At 37.2% G+C, this 23651-nt stretch overlaps 1 protein-coding gene across 2 annotated transcripts in view; it reads left to right on the forward strand.

Annotated features, from left to right (window-relative positions):
* Positions 1 to 16188, forward strand: part of COL5A2 (collagen type V alpha 2 chain) — a 114079-nt gene extending 97891 nt beyond the window's left edge. For both annotated transcript variants that reach the window (XM_026852575.1, XM_026852576.1), the window contains exons 39-54: positions 53 to 160; positions 267 to 320; positions 498 to 551; positions 1657 to 1818; positions 1940 to 2047; positions 3071 to 3178; positions 3339 to 3392; positions 3724 to 3831; positions 3949 to 4002; positions 5345 to 5452; positions 6347 to 6400; positions 7109 to 7216; positions 9200 to 9491; positions 11287 to 11474; positions 13355 to 13579; positions 14454 to 16188. In XM_026852575.1, the coding sequence (XP_026708376.1) occupies positions 53 to 160; positions 267 to 320; positions 498 to 551; positions 1657 to 1818; positions 1940 to 2047; positions 3071 to 3178; positions 3339 to 3392; positions 3724 to 3831; positions 3949 to 4002; positions 5345 to 5452; positions 6347 to 6400; positions 7109 to 7216; positions 9200 to 9491; positions 11287 to 11474; positions 13355 to 13579; positions 14454 to 14600 (1932 nt within the window). In that variant the 3' untranslated portion in view covers positions 14601 to 16188. The remainder of the gene's footprint in view (positions 1 to 52; positions 161 to 266; positions 321 to 497; positions 552 to 1656; positions 1819 to 1939; positions 2048 to 3070; positions 3179 to 3338; positions 3393 to 3723; positions 3832 to 3948; positions 4003 to 5344; positions 5453 to 6346; positions 6401 to 7108; positions 7217 to 9199; positions 9492 to 11286; positions 11475 to 13354; positions 13580 to 14453) is intronic.
* The last annotated feature ends 7463 nt before the right edge of the window (positions 16189 to 23651 follow it).

The raw sequence follows: 23651 nt of genomic DNA on the forward strand, positions 1-23651 counted from the left end.
AAAGGTTTGGTATTCTCTGATCTGATGTCTCTTCTAAATATTGTTCTTGTAGGGCCCTGATGGTCAGCCAGGTGTGAAAGGTGAACCTGGAGAACCTGGACAGAAGGGAGATGCTGGATCCCCAGGACCACAGGGTCTTGCTGGGTCTCCTGGTCCACCAGTAAGTATAAATAACATTGTCAGAGAACCAGTGGAATAGGCTGATCTTGCTTATTTTAAAAATTCTGGTGTTCACTATGACCTCTCGCTTTCTCCTTTCCTCTTAGGGACCTTCAGGTGTTCCTGGTCTGAAAGGTGGTAGAGGAACTCAGGGTCCACCTGTAAGTAAATTTTATTTTTGGTGACCTGACTGCAGATAATCTAATACTGAAATTTTATGTAATGTGTGTATTTTTCCTCATCTCAGCTTCTTTTTCAGTCACTGATTCGGGTGAGAACATTTGAGGTAACCAGCACTGTATTTCTTTCAATAAATTTGGTATGAAAATGTTTTTTAGGGTGCTACTGGATTCCCAGGATCTGCTGGAAGAGTTGGGCCTCCAGGACCTACTGTAAGTCAGTTGTCATATTCCTAATATGTGTGTTTTATAAACTGGTCGTTGAAAACCTGAAGACTAAATAAAACAGGAAGATGAAGCAGTGTTCAGGGCCTGGTGTTATCAAGAGAACAGCTTGTCAGCACTGACTTCTGTGGCTGCATGCTTACATCAATCAGACTTCATTAAATAAAACTCATTAGTCTTGGGCTTGATCCAGTGTCAGTGTGTGAGAATTAGTTCAAGCCTTTTCACTGAATTAAGTAGGCTTTGAACTGGTTAAGCTGTTCTAATGACTTAATTGCTTACCAGAACAAACCAGCAACCTGTATCTTCCTGTACTTTTTACTTTTTTGTCTCTTCAATGGTGACTGAAGTTTGGAGAGTTTTTTGGAGAGTCCTTTTGGAAAAGGAAGAAGCCTCTGCCGGGCTGTCTCATCGGTGGTTACTCATTAGATCCATTAAAATAAACTAAAAGCCAAAACCAAACCACAAAATCATATCTAAACATTTTCAGAAACATTAAGAAAACAAAATAACTAGCTGTGAATCAACAGGTGAGGATTCAACACCACACAGAGAACTGTGACACTCTTCATATGCCTTTTAATGTTTTGATGAGAAAAATAAATTGCAGTCATTGTGAGTTTATCAAAAGGTGAAGTTTACGTAAAACATAATAAAAATATGAAGTTTTTAAAAGTATTTGAGGAATGAACAAATGTCTGTGAAACACTAAATTGTACCACATGAATGAGAAATTTGACTATGGACTTTAGCTTGACAATACTGGAAAGAATGGACAAGGGTGAGTTTTCTAGCAGTAGTTTTACACCTGAGATTAAAAAAAAAAAAAAAAAAAAAAAAAAAAAAATTTCATTTAAAGAAGGGAGTTTGAAATTGAAAATCTTCGAACAGGGGGTGAAGCTTGGACATAATTTGATGAGAAGTTTCATTTCATTTATTTGATCATAAATTAGATTATAATAGCTCTTAGCTTAATCACTTTGGGCCTTCATTAGAGTATGCATATTTATAGTTAATAGAAACGCAGTCTTTAGAATTTAGTTGTCCTGGTCAGAAAAGGGTCCAATATAACAAAGTGTTTTAATCTTCTTAGGGAGCTCCAGGGCCTGCTGGGCCTATTGGTGAGCCAGGAAAAGAAGGTCCCCCAGGTCTTCGTGGTGACCCTGGTTCTCATGGCCGTGTGGGAGATCGAGGGCCAGCCGGTCCTCCTGGTGGTCCTGGAGACAAGGGTGACGCAGGAGAAGACGGGCAGCCAGTATGTCCTGGTTGATGTTATTAATTCTCCCCAGACCAGCTCTAGGCTTGGTCTCATTGTTACTAATTCTTATTGCTACTGACATTATCGTAACGTTGGTTTTATCCATTGTGGATTTCAGGGCCCAGATGGCCCCCCTGGTCCAGCAGGAACTACTGGTCAAAGAGGTATTGTTGGTATGCCAGGACAGCGAGGGGAAAGAGGCATGCCAGGGCTGCCAGGTCCTGCAGTAAGTAACAATTAAGTCAATATACCGCCAGCCTTGGGCTTTCTCATCATTTTTGTGGGATTAGAGTATAGTGCCCTGTAACTCAAGGAGAAAGTTGGAAAACTCCAATTTCAGGAGAAAAATACAGAGAGAATAGTAAATAAGTTTCATGCAAATGCATGAGGTGGAAGATTTTGTTTCTGCCATAATGGAAGATCTGAACCTGAATTAAGAGAAAGAGGGTAATAGCATTAAGACTTCTGTCTAAAATGTTCCTAATTGATTAAAACTAAATCATTGAAAAAAAACCAACCCCTGACTCTTCATTTAGGTACCCAAAGGTCACTTGAATACGTGTAAATACTCCGTAACTGCTACTTTATAAACTGTGAACTACAGTCTTCAAAATTGCCGTTTGTGCTCTCTTTGCTTTCATGTAGGATTTATAGTTATTTATTGGAAAGCCTAATGATCCAGGAGAGCAAGTAATTGTATAGAAAATAAATAAAAGGGATGGTATGGAGGATCTCCCATTACCCCTGGATCCATATATTCAATTTATAGTTAAAAGTTGGCGAGAAATTATTCCAGGGTAACAAGAGTTGTTGTTGTTGAGATAGACAAAAAAAAATAAAAGAAAAAAGAAAAAGAAAAAAGAAAATCATGTTACTTATTTCAAACTGCGTTACATTTTTCAGAGTCAGAAAAGACCTTACCTACTGCAGATAACGCCATCAGACATTGATCTATCAAGGGAGTGTGTGTGTGCTTCAAGTTGCTACTAGATTGACTAATTTCAAGTACAGCTTATGGACTTCAATAAAAGTCTATTCAAAAGCAATTAAACTGCTTAAAAATACACATTATATTAAATATATATTCAAAATCTATCAGAACACTTTCCTTAATTATCCCTTTGGAAGTTACAGATGTAGATGGTATTTCAGTTTGGATTAATGAGTAGTGTTTTGCAGGCAGTAGTTTTTTTGTGCTTTCTTTGCTTTGTGATTAAAATTCTGATATGATATTTCTCATCTTTTTTAGGGTACTCCAGGAAAACAAGGTCCCACAGGGCCACCTGGTGATAAAGGTCCCCCAGGACCTATTGGCCAGTCTGGTGCCACTGGACCTGTAGGTGAAGCTGGTCCAGAAGTAAGTATAAGTGCCTTGTAACATGCCAAAAAAAAAGACAGTCTAGTGGTTATTCTCCTCGACTTGAAGGTAGAGGTGGAGAGCAACTTTCTAATTCTTCTCATAGAAATGCAAGATTATAGAACTAATCAATAGCCCTATTTTTATCCCATAACTCTAGGGACCTGCTGGTAATGACGGTACTCCTGGACGAGATGGAGCTGTTGGAGAACGTGTAAGAATGTATTGTTTTCTTAAGTTACTTCTGGAAATATCCATTTTATTATTGACTTATTATAGATTTTTTTCTTCACTCAGTTAACTTGAATAAAGACCTTGTTCTGAAAGTGTATCACAGCTATGAATAAGTAGTAACTCTCAAAGTTGAGGACACATGGCTAAAGGCTAAGGACACTTGCCTCTACAAACTCAGACTTGATTTCTTACAGAAGGAATATCTTTGTAGATTGTAACTGCTAGAAAATAGATTATCAACACTAGAGTCCTGTTGCTTTGGTCTAATCCCATCCTCTTTAGATAAATAATGTTGAAATTATGTTTTGCAGGGTGATCGTGGTGAACCTGGCCCTGCAGGCTTACCAGGTTCCCCAGGGGGTCCAGGAACTCCAGGTCCTGTTGGCCCACCAGGAGATGCAGGTCAAAGAGGTGAAACTGTAAGTGAGACTTCTTTCTTTTTTTTTTTTTTTTCATTAGTGCTTCATTTATACAAAAAACTATTGTGCACACTTTTGTGCATCGCTTCACATATGTTTTGTATGTAATCTTTGTAGGGTTCTCGAGGTCCAATGGGTCCACCAGGTCGTGCAGGAAAAAGAGGTTTAGCGGTAAGTTCTTTCCCTGGTCACTGTGGTTTTATCTGAGATAATTTTTACAGACAGTATCTCAGATAATTTCTACTTTTAGAAGCTGAACCCAAATTAGAGTGCTGAACAGGGCTTACAACTTTTAGTGTTCTGACTGCAAGTGGATGCAGGTAGCCTTCTGAGCTGCAAAGTTGTACAAAGCTGTACAAGTCTGTTTGAATACACGAGTACTTCTACACTTTCTTTAAAAATACTTTGCAGAGAAAAAACAAATGCTTTGGAAGCCTCTTTATTTGGAGCGTGTTGCTGTCCAGATGATGATAGGACATAAGTTAGCAAATGGCTGGAGTCTGTGTTTGACAATTCAACTAAGGGGTAAATAAATGAACGCTGAACAAAAAGGCAGATTTTTAGATAAAAATGCGAGAAATATAACAAAATCACCTGAACTGCCCTAATTCATCTCTTCTGAATTCTGAGTCTAACTTCAGTCCAAATAGAAAAACAAACAAAAGCCATCTTTTTGTGTTACATAACTCTTTTACAATCCAAGCTTGAAACAAATTAATTGCAAACTTGGGAAATTCAAAAGAATGTTGTCCTGTCCCTAAGCAGATGTTATGTGAGAGACAGGAAGTTTATTGAGTAGTTAGTGATAATGATGCCATTGATAAACTATTTGGAAGATAGCATTGAGAAATTTAGCATCCAGTTTGGGCTGAGAAATACAGAATTGAAAGCAGAAGCCATGTTTTCCAATGATTCTTGAGATAGAATGAAAAGTTTGGAACTATTAAAAATTCCAAGAATGAAATTATGATGGTGATAGAACCAAACTGTTTGTTACTGGGTGCCTGACGTTGTTGTCTGTAGTTAGGGAATGTAACTTCAGTTGTACTTGAATCATAGTGAAGGTGAAAGAATCTGTGAGAAGTAAAGATGCAACATGCAGGATTTCATATTGAAACTATGTTTTATCATTATGAATCTATGAGATATCCACAATATTTCAATCTCATATATGAAAATAATTTGCCATATCCAGTAAAGCAAAGAAATTTCTCAATCTGAAAAATTTTATCATGTAAATTATTTAATATCATTATTACAGGGGTTTTTTGACTGTATTAGAAAGCTAAATAGACTAAATTTACCACAATTGTAATTAAGAACATAGTTTTCTGTAATTACTTACTTATTCTTTGGTAAAAAGTTAAGACTTTTGGAGCTGCCTCATGATCACTTTCTTTGTAGCTTTACAAGTGAAGGAGATCTAAATGGAGTATCTAAAAGCAAATGAGGGGATTTTGAGATTTATTTTTTTTCAGTTCATAATTATACATTTCATCACTGATATTTACAGGGTCCCCAAGGACCTCGTGGTGACAAAGGTGACAATGGAGATCGAGGTGATAGGGGCCAGAAAGGACACAGGGGTTTCACTGGGCTACAAGGTCTTCCTGGTCCTCCTGTAAGTTGTTCTGGTTTTACTATGATTTTATTTCCTTGACATTTAAATAGAGTATTGGGAATGTAGTTATTAAAAATGGAAAAAAAAGCAGTTTTTTTTTTTCCCCACAAGGTGTTTATGGGTGGCCTGTCTGTGTGTACTTCCTAATATTTTTAAAGGAATTTAACAGTACTGTTGCATGATGAGGTAAACCTGTGCTTTGCAAGATAATGTGTTCTACTCTTGTTCCGTTTGTGCCGGTCCTGCAGTGACTGATCACTGACAGTCTATATGACCTGTCAGCATAAGATGATAACAAAAGTTAATAGTTTAACATAAACACGTTAGAGTGTGAAATGCTTTTTGCCAGTGATTGAACTCTTTACAATCGAGGAAGCAAAATCCCACGAGGATTGTGATAGTATCTCTTGCTAATATTTGCAAGAACTTCATGATTTTAGTGACAATTGAATGGAAATGCTGTGGAAAACCTAATTTTTCTACATTTGTTCACTGATCCTATCCAAGAGCTGGAAGTTTCCACATGCAGGAAAAGACTCAATACAAAACCCTACACACCCAAAGCATCTTGCCACTTCATAATAGCACTGTCAGCACTTCTGTAAGCCAATCTGATTCTAATTGTAATGAAAGCAAGGCTTCTCTGCAGAAACTACTTTATATATAGCCAAGCACCAGTAAATTCTGTTAATCCAAATTGTGATTACAGTTTTTACTCTTTGTGACAAAAGAGCAATAGAACAAAAACCAATTGTAAGAGGGAAAGGTAGTACCTGTTGTTCATGTATATTATAATCCTACTCATATAGAATTGTGTATATCACACACTAATTCTTTAAAACTAAATTAATATAATTTAAATGTCAGAATGATATGATTATTTCTTCTGTTTAGGGTCCTATTGGTGAACAGGGCAGTCCTGGCATTCCAGGCCCATTTGGTCCTCGGGTGAGTATAATTGTTTCAGGTTTAAGGTTTTTCTTGCTTGCTTTTTTCCACAATCAGATTTTTATTTCTGCTTCACTTTTATTTCACTGTCTTTCATTGACTTCAGTATCATGTAGTGATTATCCTACTGTCTTTTGCTGAGAGTCACTGCCTTGTTCAATATAGTGAAGTTTTGACATAAGTGTAGTTTATAGCTAGATGAAAAGGTCAGTTCAGAGTATAATAACTACAGGGCTACAGTCTCTTTTTTACAGTTTTGTTACAACTTATGCAAAGCCATATATGTTGCAGCTTTGCTAATTGCTACTCTGCCTTTCATACCCCTATGTCATGCCCCAAAAAGTAAAGGAGAAATATGAGTCCCTTGGATGTTCCCAAGTGACACTGTATCTCCGAGTCTGTATACATGTATACATCTGTATACAGCTACTGCAGTCTGTGTAGCACCTGGAACTAAACCCATTTAAATGGTTTAGTAAAAGATATACAGCTGATCCAGAGTCTGCTGGCTGAGGTGACTGACTTCAGAAGAACAGCACTGAAGTTTCCTTCTTACTTTTAGAATAGAAGAGAAAGGGTGATTCTTAAAAGTTTGGTAATAGACACAAATAATTAGATTGCTTACTAAAAAGATAGTGTTTGTGAAGGGCTGTTTGGTATAACTTATAAATGCTAAAACACGTTTCTTCTTTCTCTTGTATTTTCTAGGGTCCTCCAGGTCCAGTTGGTCCTTCTGGCAAAGATGGAAGTCCTGGTCCACTTGGGCCAATTGGGCCTCCTGGTGTTAGGGGGAGTGTAGGAGAAGCCGGACCTGAGGTAAGTTGATGGGAATATGGAGGCAAAAGGTTATCTTCAAATAATGAGATTTTTTTTACAGTGCATTGCATCACTTCTCCAACATCCATGAGCTCAAGACAAATGGTAACATTTGATACAGTTTTTCCAACAAATAGCCAGGGTAACTGTGTATTAAAAGGGCTCATTTCTTACTCATTTTCATCTTCTGGACTTCTGACGATCCCAGTCTCATCTACCTATGCTCTGCTCAGGCCAACCTGGGGCTACTTCTGTAGTTAGTTCACTGGATCCTGCTGGATATGCATTTCAACATGGCTGTTTGGCAAGTTGGATCCTAAAACCTCAGAACCAGCAGTAGCTCAAAGTCAGTAGTCCCACAAAGGTGGTACTGAATTAACATAGCCATGTTACTGATTGCCAGCAGCATACTCCATCGTGCCTTGCGTTAAGGAAATCCAAATGAACAGCTGAAACTCTAACACTCATCTCAGCTGACCTTCATCCTGATCTGAGGTTTACAGACATCAACCATGAGCTGATTCACAACTAATGAAAAATAGTTTGACCATTTTGGAAAAAGTCCTAAACTTTGCTAACCCCCCCAGGCATATTCCAGGTGTACCAGCTCACGATACCCTAAGTCATAAAACGGAAGTTATGCTATCACCAGAAAGAGACGTTAGAAAATTAGAGGGAACTGAGAAAAGGGTGATCTGGATGATCATGTGAAGTATTAAAAGACTGGGATTGCTTGTTTTGGGGAAGAAGGGGGGAAAGGTGGAATAAAGTAATAAGCAAGACAGACAAGGCAGTTTCTGCTCTTTTTTTTTTTTTTTTTTTTTTTTTTTTTTGTAAGACATGATGTTTACTGTGGACTAATATTCACCCTATTTCATTTGAATTTCTGCCAATTATCAATATCTCCACTTCTGCTGAGGCACCAAGACTTGAATGAATAGTAGAGTGTAAGAATATAATGTGTATCCAGATCATTCATCTGTGTAATAAGACAGTAAAAGAAATATTGCATACCAGTAACTTTAGTTTTGCTTTCCATGGTGGCTTGCTGCAACTGTAAATTGGAACCACAGAGCAAGAAATAGAAGTTAAGATTTCATTTGTCAGATGGAGCATGTATTAGTTTGGATGTGTGCTCTGTAGTAAACATTTGGAGCACTAGTTGTGAATTCTCAAGTAATTATTCTCAAAGGAGATGCCACGTTCTGATTTACCATCTGATGTACCAGAGCATCAAGCTTACAGCGAAGGTATGTACAGACTTTCTGCTGCCAAAGAAGAGCTGGCAGACCCTGCAGGTGGAGATGTATTTATTAACAGATACATTCTGTCTCAAGACTCGGTTACCTCCCCAGGTATCACAATGCAGGTTGACAAGGACCTCACAACCTGTCACTGAGGAAAAGGTACTTGGTCTGCCAAGTGAGGATGATGTAGATTCTGTCTCACGTACCTATGGGCAGGAAGCTCAGCACTGTGCAGGATAAACATAAAGATGTTTCTAGTGCTAAATTTGCCATCTAGGCTTTACTAATTGAAAATGTGCTTGAGGCAACTTAGGATAAAATGGGAATTTTATATTACTTAAAAAATCAGTTACAGCTCTTGGGAATTTTAAGAAATAAAAGTTATTAGGGAGGGATTTGAACAAGAGAGGGACAGATGGCTTAAAAAAATTGAATGAGGCAGCCATTCTTGGTGACTTTTTCCAGCTGTTAAATCTGAAATCAGGAGTAAGAAAATGTTGAGCAAGGTATTAATACAGGCAGAGAGGGTATGAAGCGGAGAGAATACCTGACATGTGGTTCTGATCTTACCCCTGTTCCTGGAAATGTAAATTGTTTATATTTAAAATCTGACTATTCCCTGTGCATTAGGGTTACTGGCCCTGAAATTTTGCTTTTTTAGTGGCTGACTTTGCTATTATTTTGCAAAGTATTTACTCCACTGTCCCTCTGTTGCCTTTTTGTATTTAAACTTTAGGGTCCACCAGGTGATCCTGGCCCTCCTGGCCCTCCAGGACCTCCTGGCCATCTCACTGCTGCCATTGGTGACATTATGGGACACTATGATGATGCTATGGCAGATCCACTACCAGAGTTTACTGAAGATGAAGCAGCCAGGGATGACCATAATAAAACAGACCCAGGAGTCCATGCCACCCTGAAGTCACTGAGCAGCCAGATTGAGACTATGCGCAGCCCAGATGGTTCAAAAAAACACCCAGCACGGACTTGTGATGACCTGAAGCTATGCCACCCATCCAAGAAGAGTGGTGCGTATAAACACAGTCTCACATGTGCCATATGATGCTGTCTTGTTTCCAGTTTACACTTGGTCACTGGAAAAAAATGTGTAATACAGATTTTTGCCAGCCTAAATAGACATTCAGACTAGGATCTTGAAGACTTCTCACAAAAAACTTGTTTCTTCTTGCCAATAAATTATATATTCTGATGTACCCCACACTTATTTATTCAGTATCTATTCAGATGTATTTTAAAATCTGAAATATTTTAGACTTCCGTGGAATGTTACTTCTAAAAGTGTTATCACCATGGAGTACCACTTACATGACAACAGGGTTAGATTGATAGGCCATTTGTGAATATTTGCTTAATTGCTATTAGCTCAAAATGTTACCTGTGGGCTGATGACCTGCGAGCACTTTCCATCCAGAATTCTGTACTGCTGCTCCATACTGGCAGTTCGTAGGTGGCAATGTGTTAACATGCCATTTAGGAGTTTCCCTAATTTATATGGATTATCAACGGATAAATCAGTACAAACTGGAAAGTAGAGATAGCTTGTGGCAGAATTTACCAGCTTTTGCTGTGTTTCCTGAAAGTTTGATTCCAACATCAATATTAGGAGGTACTGCCATTGGTTTCTCACATGCAGAGAAAATTGTCTTCTAGCCACTCTGTTCTTTATGCACTTGGAGTGTTCAGGAGCTTTGCAATGGATTTAAACAAACAGCCTTAACCTCAAACAGCTTTCAAGTCTGAATTTCCCAATTCTGAAATATTTGAAATACTGATCAGCTTGTATCTTGTATAACTGAAGCACACATCAAGCACACATCAGATTGATACGTGACTGAAGCGCTAAGGCTTGGACCATAAGCCCAAGCCAGAGTTGACCTATATATGAATCCTGTATATTTTATAGCTGACAAGCATTGTGCTAACAGGTATTATACTAAGTCATAATAGACCACCTATCCTGATGTGAAAGGTGGAAGTGCTGGAGCCCGAGAAACAGGCCCTGAACCGAAACTGTTAACTCAGAATGTAATCCTTAATGAAATATGCATGGAGGATGGAGCTATCTTGAATGTATCTTTCCTTTCCTTTGTATGTGAATAGAACAACACAGTCGTGGAAGCAGGTGTCTGTCCCTGAGACCTGATGTGAGACCTTGCACATAATCCCATCAGATAAGCAGGGAAACTCCCTTAGTTTCTCCCTTGAGCCCTGACCAGGCTCTAGGGGGAACCTAATGTGAGATTGAAACCAGGTGTTTCCACTTAAAGCAAAGGTGCCAGCTATTCTGCCTTGCTGATTTTTGGGTATATAAGGCTGGACCCGCTCACAGTGACTCTGGAAGCCTCACCTATGGGTGGATGCACCGTGCAGGATTTTCCACCTGCTGGGACAGGCTCTGCAAACCCTCGCTGTGACCGGGGCTGCCCAGCCACTGCAGGGCTGGGGGATGGTAACATATGCAAGTGGTGATGGATCTTTCTTAATCTCCATTCTCTCTCTCGTGTAGTAATGATTTGATGCCTTACCCTGTATTTTCTGTTTGTTTAAGCGTGCTGTTCTGTCTTTTCTTACTGTATGTTTTCTGTATTATTCTGTTACATTATTTAGTTATTTTAAGTAAATACGCCTACTCTTTTCACTCTGGTGTCTGAGTTGATTGGTATCCCTGATCAGCAAAACAATGACACACATGCCTGTTTTGCGTTGTGTTTTGTACTCTTGCGACATACTTCTGCTTATATCTTCCCAGTCATTTCAAGAATCTTGATAATATAATGGAATCACATTTTATGTTCTTTGTAGGTGAATATTGGATTGATCCTAACCAAGGATGTGTTGAAGATGCTATAAAAGTATACTGCAACATGGAAACTGGAGAGACCTGTATTTCTGCAAACCCATCTGCTATACCACGTAAAACATGGTGGGCCAGCAGGTTGTCTGATTTAAAGCCCATTTGGTATGGCCTTGATATGAACAGGGGATCACAGGTAACTAAAAATATTTAATGTCAGGAATTGACATCTATGAAACTTGTTTCCTTCCCTTCTGATTTAGAACTTCATCTGCTATTCTGAGCAGATTCTGCTACAGCCAGAACATTATAACTGTTGTTTGACTGGCTTACAGTCAATTGGTTGTTATTATCATACAGTAAATATAGAAGGAGCTAGGAGAAAGAATACAAGTGCATCCGAGGCAGGATTGGCTGTAAGTAGACCACTGCTGGAAGAGATTTATTTCTCTTGACCCCAGAAATGTCAACTTTCTCTAGCAATCTCCTTCAGTAACTTACTATCCTTGTTCTTAAAAAAGTGTACTTTTACCCTAATACATTATTTAAATCACTGCTTTTTTAGTTGAATTCTACTATTTATTTCAGAAAACCTTTTACTGGTAAAAAAATACACAAGACTTCATAAATTAATTTTTAAAGAAAGTATGATTGTTATGTGTCAGAATGCTCCATGCTGAATGCATCAGTCTTCAGGCAGATAAAAATTCCACTCAGCTTTTTGTTGGGTTTTCCCTCTGTGGTGACTTCTGAAAGTAAGCTTAATTATCCGGCCAAATAACAGAAGTTTATGCTATGCAAAGTATATAAATAATTAACCATCTTTTGCCATTTTTATTTCTAGTACATCAAATCGAAAGCAGAGAAAATATTTTCAATTGTTACTTCACAGGGAGTAATTAAAAATCTTTAAAATAAGTATTTGGTATGTAAAAAATAATGCTGTTTTCAGCTGGATTCCTGATAACAATTCAGAACTTCAGCAGTTTAGAACAGATGTGATATTGATTGCTTTTTTGAGATGCTCTCTTTTATTATTAAATTCAGGAGAACTTGCCATGACCCAAGATGTCACAGTTACTTTTAGCTGTCTGTAGAGCTACACATAGGAGTTTTTTAAGTCAGAAGCTTTTTGGAGGAAGAAATTTTCTTGAGGAATACTATAAAAGAATATTTCATTTTTGAAAACATTGTCAGATTTGCTAACTGATAGTATGATCTTTGCAATAGTCATATGCATTCCTTATGGATTCTAAATAAATATGTCTGAGATTACTAAACAGAGATAATGCATTTTGTAAAAAGTGTCAATGGATAAGATTTTCTCCTTTCTTCACCAGTTTCAGTGAAGTGTATATATTTTTAGTCATTCTTGACTGATTTTATGTTGCAATGCTTCATAAAGCGTAAATAAAATGAAACCTGCAGAGATAGGAGGAAAGAATCTCAGGAATTTTAGAAATTTTGTCATTGGTAGAAAAATTGCTTGTTTTTTTTCATAAAAACAACATCAGTTTGTAAAACATTTGTCAAACTTCTGTGCAAGTTAAATTAGTTGCTAAGGCCCATATGCAAATGTATAGCTATTTTTATATAGTCAAACTTTGTCTGTTTGTGATGCTTCTAAATACAGTACAAAGCCTACAGAAAACAAGTTGCTAAAGCTGCAATATAGCAGGTACATTATAAAAGGATTTCTGTGCTTGATGTTTTTTATTTACTTGAGGTTGCTCTAATGCACTATATCATATGTAAGGTTTAGCTCCTACTGAATCCCTTTTTGAAACAAGACAGAATTCATTCCAAAACTTGGCATGTCTTTGGAGGCCCAACTGCCTTTCAGTTGTTCAGCTGCAGAGTTATGTGGTCAAAATTCTCCAAAATGATCCCTGTTACAGGATGTCTACATTTATTTGTACTCAACTGGCAGCAAATTACAAAAGAAACCATTCTTAGGTTTTATGTAATAGTGCTCCTGATAGTCATGTCTGGAAAGGATTATGATAATGACAGATGTTTCTAACTCTTAATGACTTTTCATGTAGTGTATGATGATCTATTTATTTATCTTCACAGTTTGTATATGGGGATACAGCTGTCACTCAGATGACATTCCTGCGCCTCCTATCAAAGGAAGCTTCCCAGAATATCACTTACCTTTGTAAAAACAGTGTTGGTTACATGGATGACCAGACGAAGAACCTGAAAAAAGCTGTAATTCTGAAAGGGGCCAATGATCTGGAGATCAAAGCAGAGGGAAACAGCCGATTCAGATACACTGTTCTTCATGACAGTTGTTCTGTAAGTTTGGGGGTTTTCTCATTTGTTGTGGAGAAAAAGGTCTTTTGTCCTTTTTTAGTTCTTCCTTAATGTAAAGAAAAATTCCATAGAATGAAATCATTAAAATGCTGCAGAATTTTTTAATGAACTGTAGAAGTAACGGATCAAATCGGTATTTTGCTGCAATTCTAGCTTCACATAAGAGAAGTCTGCACTATTGAGAGGGTATTTACAAATTACTACTTGTTGGTGAGCATAGTGAGATGTATCTTGCCATTTTGCATTTCCCAATATTTGTTTACCTCTGTGTGCAGTTACACAAGTTGGTTAAATAACCTCAACCATTTGTCTGCCTGATGGGTAAGATTATTGCAGCAATACACAGGAGGCAGCTGATTGGTCCTATGACTGAGTTGGAAAAGAAAATTTATCTCCCCCTCACCCCCCTGGCCCAAATTCTTAGTGGGTATAAAACCCATTAAGTAGTAAATTTCCTCATGTTCAACAGCATTCTCATCCAAGCCCAAGATATAGGCAAAAATATTTCTAAAATTAGTTTTGCACTTCGAATAAATTGGAGTACTGTCTGTGCTTTAAAGAAACATAGCCCAAGATTATGTGCTCAGGTGTGTATTAAGACATAGAGAAGCATTTCATAGCAAAGAAAAATCAATAGGGAAATCCTGCTGTGTCAATCTGTTCATCACTGTAAAAGCAAGATAAATATATTTTTAAATAACCAAGGTGCGGTACAAGTCGGGGGGTGTTGCTCAGCAAAGATCGAGTGAGATCCTTCTGAACTATCAGACAATTGACTTGCCAGATGGAATTCAGGCTGTTTCTGACATGATCTCTCGCCTAAGTTTTTATTCTTTTTTTCTTTTTTTTCCTCCAGAAACGTAATGGAAATGTGGGCAAGACTGTTTTTGAGTACAGAACACAGAATGTGGCACGTTTACCTATCATAGATATTGCGCCAGTGGACATTGGCAGTACTGACCAGGAATTTGGAATTGAAATTGGGCCAGTTTGCTTTGTGTAAGAGGAAGGGGGGAAATTAACACACTACCCAGCAACAGCAGCAATTAAACACATGAACTTAGACTGATTGAAGTTAATCCTGAGACTCTTGAAGTAATGGCTGATATTGGATCAGCATTGTATATACGGTTCTTTTTAAATGCCCGGCCTCCTTTTGAATATTTATTTTACTTAAAAACCTTCTGTTTGATTGAAACCAACTTTTTAGTACAACAGTACAATTTTAAGAGGATCGATGACCACCTTTTAAAAATAATATGAATCTTTTGCCTTGCTTTTGTTTCAAATTATTTTGAAATTTACAGGTATTCAAAATAGTTTTAATGTGGGACTATGTAAAGCTCTAAGGATTATTTCTTTTGCTTGGATGCATACTGAATATCAGAAAAGTAGAGCACTTTTGTGAACTGTTGGCTGTATTTCAATCATACCTACTCCCTCTACCCCAGTTTGTTTTCCTGTGGTTGCCAGTATGATAGCCATTCACAGAAATCTGTGTCTTTTGTAGAAGAAAAATCTCTTTAGACAAGATCATCTTAAATTGGCATTGTCTTTTCTGCACTTTCCTATGTAACGGTCTGCTCAGAGAAGTATTCCATAGCCATGATTAGTTTATGAATTAAAAATACTACTGGGGTAAAGATGAGTTTTCAGTAGGGGACTCCCATATCAAATTTTAAGGCCAGACTTCACTCCTCAGAACATATCTGTGAAATTCCATTAAATTGTCCTTAATCTTCAAAATATGTCTTAAACCCAATACTTGTTGATTTTCCAATACTTGCCCATCTAAGAAGCCATTACATATCAAATTATACAGATGTCTTATATATGGTGCCAATTTATGTATGTTGCAAATCATTCACATGTATACCAGACCAATTGCTAATAAAGAGAGAAAGTTTAGAAATTAATTGGTTTTAGCAGACATCCAGACGTGCATCACCAGTAATTTGACATACTGGCCTTGAGTTATCAAGGCAAGAAAGTTCCATCATTTCTTAGCATGAGCTACCTCATCTCTGGAAGCTGGGATGCATTTAATATTCCTGTTTTCATTTTAGATATTAAAAGGTGCTATGCTTCTGTTGTTATTTCGAGAAAGGAGATAGGTGGGGCAAAAGCAACAAAAAAGTGATGGTGCTAAATGACTCTTTAGAAGGCTGATGAAATAAAGATGCCTACTGTCAGTGTCATTTCAGAGCTTAGCTGTTAGGCTTATGGTGTTTGAGAACAATGTTACAGTGCATTTATTTGTTGGTCATACAGTATATAAAATGTTTTGTACGACTAACATGCTTTATTTTGTAAAGTATGTGGGTACAAACTTACTTAGTTTTTTTTTTTTGTTTCTTTATTGCATCTGTGCTCTCCACGTTTTTTGTTTTGTTCCTTTAAAAAAAAAAAATAAACAGCTGGGGCCATCCCTAAAGAAAGTCATGCACATAGCTTTATTCATGTAACTCTGCAAAGCATTTAATTAAATACATGCTTCTCGCTATGTAAGTGGTTTCCTTTTTGTAGAATGCCTCCTTCCAGTGTGTTCCATATCAGTTCATTTTCAGGAAATTAAAAATAGAAGTATTTAATTTTTGTTTTGTTGCTATTTGAATAACTCATTTGCAATGCATTCTCCTGACGTATTTATACATAGGAATATAAAGGTATTCTGAAAAAGCTCTCTGTGCCTGTTTTTACAAGACAAGTGTCAATTTGTATGAAGTAATCACCATCAGTCCTGTTAAAGCTACCTAAGTAGTATTGTTTGAGACTCCAGAGGAAGAGAATTTTTATTCAAGACTGAATAAAATGTGACTTAGCCAATTCCAAGGTCAGTGTAGGTTATCACTGATAGAAAGTTTCCAGACAAGCTATAAAGTTGCATTGTAGCAATGCAGGCAAGACTGTTCTTTTCCTCCTCCTAAAAGGGTAGGAGCTTTGCAATTTTCCAGGTTGTCCATATGCATGTTCCGTAGAGGGTAGGTAGGAACTGGGAACAGGCAAGGTCACACTGGTGTTATCTGTTTGCTTTTATGACTCAAGCAGGAACTCTATGATTTGTTTTTTACTAGTAAGAAATCATTTCTATAAATACCTGATTTGGGAGTTACTTTATCACATCTAAAATTTCTCAAGGATCTGATAACATTAATTTCACTGAATAATCTGAGTTGTAATGGCTCGCTCCAACGTGTTCATGCAAAGGTAGATATCCAGTGGCTGTGGTCTATAGGACATTTATTCAGATGCACTAAATAAATAACTTTCAAACATACATCTATACTCCAAAAGTTATTTTTATTCTCTGATTTTCATCAGCAGGGTATTATAATCCATGATTAGTGTAAATGTTTTGAGGTTGTTAAAGAAGAGTCATGTGGCAACTATTCACTAAAATCTCATATAGAAGGCGAGATTCTGTTACTTACTGCTCATGATTTGGTATTTATGTTTACATCAGTGGTGGGGTTAATGCCGCTGTTTATCTTGAACATTTAGTGAAAGATGTGGATTCTTTTATAATTTGATTTTAACAAATTAATCTGGATTTGCAATGTTTGTTCTAAAGGTGCTTGTATCATCACTGTCATACTTTCATCCCTGTGCCACTGAACTCTAGATATAAAACACCAGACTTTGTATATAATTACACAGCTGATTACAGACTTGGGAGCAAGCAAACCTTACCTCGTGCGAGGGGCACTAGGAGTGGAATGGGATCCTATCCTTTCTAATACCTTACCAAGAAGCAGCCAAGTATGAAAAACAGCAGCTTTGGTCTATAGGGCTATGAAGTTTTTTTAACACCAGATTTTCACCTTCACAGCTTAGATTTTATACAGCAGCACAGTAGAATCCATTTTGGATTTCTTTTCAAGCACTGTCTCTTAACACTGACCAATTTTTACAGTGTATTTTACTTTTAGATTTCTTTCAAGTTGCTGAGGGAGGAAAATATATGCTCGCTGAGCCTTGGAAGTTATGATAAATGTTGCCAGAAATGAAAAGGTTTGTTTATCTGCAAGCACAGTGAACAAAGAACTGAAATTCAAGTGTTGCTGAGCATATTCTTATTTTGCTGTTGACTGGTTTTAGTGATCTTTCACCTTTATTTTAAATACATATTGTATTTTGTAAGGAGTTCATTAATGCCTTCTTGAGGCTTTTTATTTTTTTTCTTATTCCTGCTTGACGTTTTCACTTAACTTATTTTGAGCAGAAAGAGATACCAAGGACAGAACTGATCAGAGTGCTACAGTTTATTGGATACATCAGCTAACATGGCCAGTAATTCAACTGGGCAGTATTAGTATTGCTTTATATACTGTATAATTAAGTAATATGAATATAGTAAAAAGAAAAAAGAGTTCTTGATTCTTCTGTATTTCCTAGAGGAGCCCAGCTCTGAATTCATATATCAAATGTGATCATAGCCCCCCCTAACTGCATCAGAACCTTCTTGTAGAGAGCTCTTTATAGTGAGAAGTTCTGGATGCTTTAACACAAACGAGGAATTGATGTTTTAAGTCCTCCTTGAACAAGAGGGTTTTTTTCAAATCAGTCTTGGATTTATGCACCTCAGTTTTAGAGTGACTATGGAGAAGAGTTTACATTTTGGCTGAATGTTTGCTCTTTTAAAAGGCTGGTGGAGCAGCTTAAAATGCATCTTCATCCACCCTGTTTCCTAACAGACCTTTTCCTTTCTCTTCTGATTTGGTACTCCCATCTAGCTCAGTGGTTATCCTGTTGTCTCTGGGTGAATGAAAGCATAAGTTCAAATCTCAAGGCCTCTCCCTTCCAAACTCCTTTCTTATCTGTTAGCTTCCTTGTAGCTAACAAATGACTTAGCTCTAAGTTTATAATGCTAAAAAGATTCTGTAGAGTACCGGGAGTGCTACATGCAGTAAAAGAATGCATCAAGCAACATAGAAATGTAAGAAAAAATTTCACAGTATTATAGCTAGAAATAACAAAAGTCTACAAAGCATAGCAAGCAAAGAGAGGGTAATTAGGAGGATTTTCTCTATGGAGGCAAGTAGAGTCTAGAAGTGGGTTAACAACAAAAAAGCATTACTTTTCTTATTACTGTAGGGTAAGAGCCCCTAAGTTTCTTTTGTCTCCTGTAGCTGCCTGAGACTGAGCAAATAGTTATGGACTGGTAATCTCATAATCTATGGATTTTTTAAAATAATTTTTTCAAGAATTGAGGACTATACTGAAGGTTTAATACCTACTAGGCAGTTGATCTTGCTGATATTATATTTATAAAAAGAATAGGATTCTAGGAAGACAGAGTAAAACAAAAAAAGCAGAACTAAATGGAAATGTAGAAATGCTAATGGAAGAAAAAATATTCTCTGCAAGTAGGCAAATATCATAGAGAAAACAAGGTAAAGATGACAATATCAGCAGTTCAGTAGCTGAAATAAAATGCCTAAGAAAATGTGGACCCATAGACCCAGTTGGTCAAACTGTGTTTATGCTAGAAAAAATACATAATTTTGATTTTTCATTATTGTCTAAAATGGATCACATTTTGCTTGCTAGGTGTTTAAAGATTTTGTTGAAGTGTGTGATTTCAGGCATGTTCTGCAGAGTTCATTCTGCTTCATAAAGGAGCCTTCTTCAGCAATATTGATAGATGGGTACCAGAGAGATAAAGTTTCTTAAAAGGCAGAATGTTTTTAGCCAAACTATTTTACTTGCTGTCATGCTCTTCGGAAATTTTGCTCACGTTAAAGTCAGAGGTAATGCTCATTACTGTATCAAATACAGATTGTGGGAACCATTATGAAGAATATGATGAATTACAACTGAGACCAACCCGCATTAAACCCTGTCCTCCCCAAGAGAGCATACACGTGGTCACAAAGGGAAAACCAAGTACAAAAGACCAGCTTTCTTTCAAAGATGCTTCTCATTCCTGTGATGTGATTATTGGACAATAGGAATAGTAACAGAAATCTGCTTCTTCCACAAGCCAAAGGAGAAAGGACATAATGCCAGAGATCAGAAACAGGGCAGACTAAAAGTGAAATGGTTTATAGATTTACACAACATAAGAGAAAATTCAGAGAGCTTGATTGCTACTCTATCTATTGTCCTATCAGCTTTATATGTTCTATCTTTTGCTGGGAGATGAGCTGGAAAAGTATTAAAAGTATAAGGCCACACTCCAGTTTGAGCAGGGTGCTGGAAGAGTCAGTTCTTTCCTCCATGCCCCACATTAATTTCTTGCACATTTTTATTTCCCTGCCGTTAGAGTAAGAAGCCATCTTCCTATAAGCTCTGTCTTAAGTTTTTTCTAAATAATATTTCATAATCGTTATGATCTGTTGTGTTCTCAATAACAGAGAAAGGTGCATTATCAGATGTTTCTATTGCAAAATTAGTTCCTCAATTGAGGTATTGCTATCCATCCTCCAGGCAAGACTACAGCCTTATTTAGGAGTGTTTGTGCAGAAAAACACCCATGCAAGTCCACATCTGACAAAGCACCACAGAACTGCTTTTTGGCCTTAGTCAACTGAGTGAAAACTGATACAAACCCAACCAATCATAACAAAAGAATATTCTTGCAATTCTAGAAACTTCAGTGAAATATTTTTACATATTTGGTAGGGAGCAATCTTCCCTGTGACAAAGAAACACAACATTGACAGAAGATTGTGACAACTGTAGAAGCAATTGTGTAATTCAAGAGCGTCTGCCCTCCAAAGAATGTGTTGTGTGATTCTACACACAAAAAAAATCAGAGTAAGTCAAAAGCATTTCCTGCTGCTATATAAACTCAGTCATTTCCTGACAGAAATCTCAAGCTCTGTTTTGCAGATGCTACCAAACTGAAAGGAGGAATGAGTGGACTTTTTCAGGTACTTTAGAGTTACTATAACAAAGATAGCAAAGCTGAAATGTGAGTTACAATAGGAACATTCACAAAACACCACTGAAATTGTAACATCTCAAGTGCCTCCGAGAGTGATCTTTTAATGACTGCGTTCTCAGTGGATGTGGATTCAGCAACAAAACTTAAGTTTTGACCTTTAATTCAGAAATGTCCATGGCTAAGGGTGTACTGAAAGGAGATCATGTAGTTTCTCATGAACCTCCTCTGGCAGAGAAATTTTGGGTAAGTATAGCTTTGCCAGGTACAATTTATGGCAAAAAAAGGGAAAAGATGATGACTTATAGGCTTCTCAGAAAGAGATAATCACAAGCAGCAGTGTGGATTACAGTCAGTGCTTCTAGAAGACATTCTGAAGCTACTGTGGGCTGAAGAACAAGTAGGAAGACAAGACCACCAGGATTTTGTTCTAGTGGACTTCATTAATCCTGGAACAGCCATCCCTCAGTGTAGGGTGAACTACATCTTGCCTCGTCTCAGTAAACAGGTAGGCAGAGACGCACAAACCATCTCTTCTTCTCCCCGATCCTAAAACCTCCTGCAAAATATCTTCTAGTACTTTAAATCTAGGTTTCTACAGATTGTCTTTAAGAGCATAACAAGATATAGTCAAGGACAGCTGTTTACAAGAACATGAATTAAAATGCTACATCATCATAAAAATATTTCATACATTACTGTAGCTTAAGATTTGTGCAACAAATGCCTCATTACTCGTATTTCCAGAAGAGAGGCACTTGGTTTAAAAATCAGAGCCTGCCAGACCTGACTTCTTTCCTGATGAAAAGAAATGGATTTGATTATTCAACGAACCATAAGGATTTCAGTCTTGGTTGAAATGGGTTTGTTATCTGTAATAAGAAATACATTCTAATTTGGTGACTAAAGTGAGGCTGTATTACTGTCATAATTAATAACCAGTCCTCTAAAATAACACATTTTCCAGCTTATATAAATAATGCTCAGCTGACAACACTAGGAATTAGATTTGTCTACTAAAGCTATCAAGACAGCCATAGCATGGCAAAGTGTGTCTTGGGAAGATCTTTCCACTTTATGAATTCAAAATTTTTTGTAGACAGCTCTTCTTCCTCTAAGTTACTGCCTGCAAATAAAGGCTTAAGACCATTTAGCTGATGTCACAGCAAAGTGAGGGTTACAAATCACACTGCTGATTATTTAAACGTCTAGCTTCTTTTGTTAGCAAGGAAAGTTGTTGATAATTAGCTAGCTTCCAGTAAAGAAAAATAATCCTAGTATCTACTCAAATTCAGAAATCATCACAACCCCATTGTAAGTGATTCTTTGTCCTGGCCTGGTTCTCGCTGCAAACTTACGCCGAGGTGAAAAGCTGCAGAGACAAACTCGCTGAATGGCTCCTCCGTTGCCAGTAGCTGGCCCTAGGTGGTTACCACTAGCAGGGAAGACTGCTGAAGCCAAACTGTTTCTGCACAATTTCTCATGCTGCCCCCTCCCTCCCCGGTCAAAGGTTTTGAAAGGACACTTGTGGGGTTTTTTTCAAAGCAGTGCCTGGAGCCATGCAGCTGCTAGATATGATGGTCATGGAGAATTACCTATCACCCAAAGGGAGGTAAGGCTGTGTGACTGATTCACAGGTGTTTGTAAATTGTTTAAAATTAAGGCTTAATGAGATAGTAAGGTTTTTCTCTGAGACAAGGGTTTTCTGGATTGTTAGCATGTTTTGGGTTTTTAAAGAATATATAAAGAAGGTGTTGAAATATGCCCCATGCCACAGACAATCGTCAAGGCGTCCATGTCCACCAGAAGAAAAACTTGGGTGTCCTGCAAAACAGCTACACCTTTAGGTGATAACCTGCAATTAATTGGAAAGGTAAAGGTCTAAGGAAATAGCAACATTTAAATTAGTGATATCTTAAAGCAGTTGGTAAGATCTGGGAAATTGTTTGAGGTAAATCTTTTTGTGATTGGGGTTTATTTTTGTGTTTCGTTACCTGTTTCCCTAAAGAGCTGTAGTACTGTGGTGCTATGAAGTGTATGAATATGACCTGAGGTAACATCTGACTGGATATGAAGCTGTGGATCAGAATGAGAAATTTCTTAAATCAGTCTTATTACAGTGTGGACCACACGTTTCCTTGGTTTTTAATGCCTCTCATTCAACTTTATGCCTCTCTTTCAACTATGTAGACTACAGTATTAGTATTTTTCTTTTCTCTGATACAACTTTATATGCTAAAGGAAGATGCACTTGAATATGTGCTTAAAAATCAACTTGGTTTAGAGCTTGAAAGCAGGTGGTGTTGTTTCCATACAGCCTCGAAAGTCTTCTATTAGTTACCTGCGTGAAAGGGGTTATTCCCAGAAGTGCTGTAATCTACGAACTTGATATGCTGCCCTGTAACAGTGAATAATGGTGCTGCTAGCCTGAAAGTGTCAGGTGATTTTTTTTTTATTTATTACATTTCCCATGTAAAAGAAAAGCTAGAGCCTTTTGCAGGCTAACACAGTAAATCAGAGTATAAAAAAAATAGAATTACATCTAAATCTTCCAGAGGCTAGCCTTTTTTTATAAGCAAATTCTTGTTTATTAACCTGATCTATTTAATATTTCTATTATCTCAAAGACCTTTTTATAAAAGTGCAGGACTATCAGAGTCATGGTGGCTTAATAAAAGTGACCCTCTGAAAAAAAATTAAGGTATTTGGATCAAGTAAATTATTTTATGGTGGTCTCAGCTATTTCTTTGTGTTTTCTACAAATTTTCCAGTAATCACCTTTCATTAGTAGAAATTATTAATCAAAGACTTCATGACTATATGATTTCTTTAGGAAAAAAAAAAAACAAAACCCAAACCTTGACTTAAGGTTGAGTTATTGTTACAGCCATTCACTCAGACACAGTAGTACTGGAAATTAGAGAGACTATTTTTTCAGCTGTTACAAGGGGTTAAGAACAGGTTTCTCCAATGCATTTTTCCACCAGACAGCATTCTTACCAGCTGCTTTCATAAAATTTCAACTCCCACCAAAAGATTTCCTGCCATGTAATTTATGTAAGATTAATATTATTACATACCTGTCATTACAATCTTCCATAAATGGTAGATGTTTTCACAAAATATGTTTCATAAAATAAGGTTTCCTGCAAGACCCAATATTTTTTA

The sequence above is a fragment of the Athene cunicularia genome (genome assembly GCF_003259725.1).
Source record: "Athene cunicularia isolate RWA chromosome 7 unlocalized genomic scaffold, athCun1 chr7_part1, whole genome shotgun sequence".
Classification (NCBI taxonomy): domain Eukaryota; kingdom Metazoa; phylum Chordata; class Aves; order Strigiformes; family Strigidae; genus Athene; species Athene cunicularia.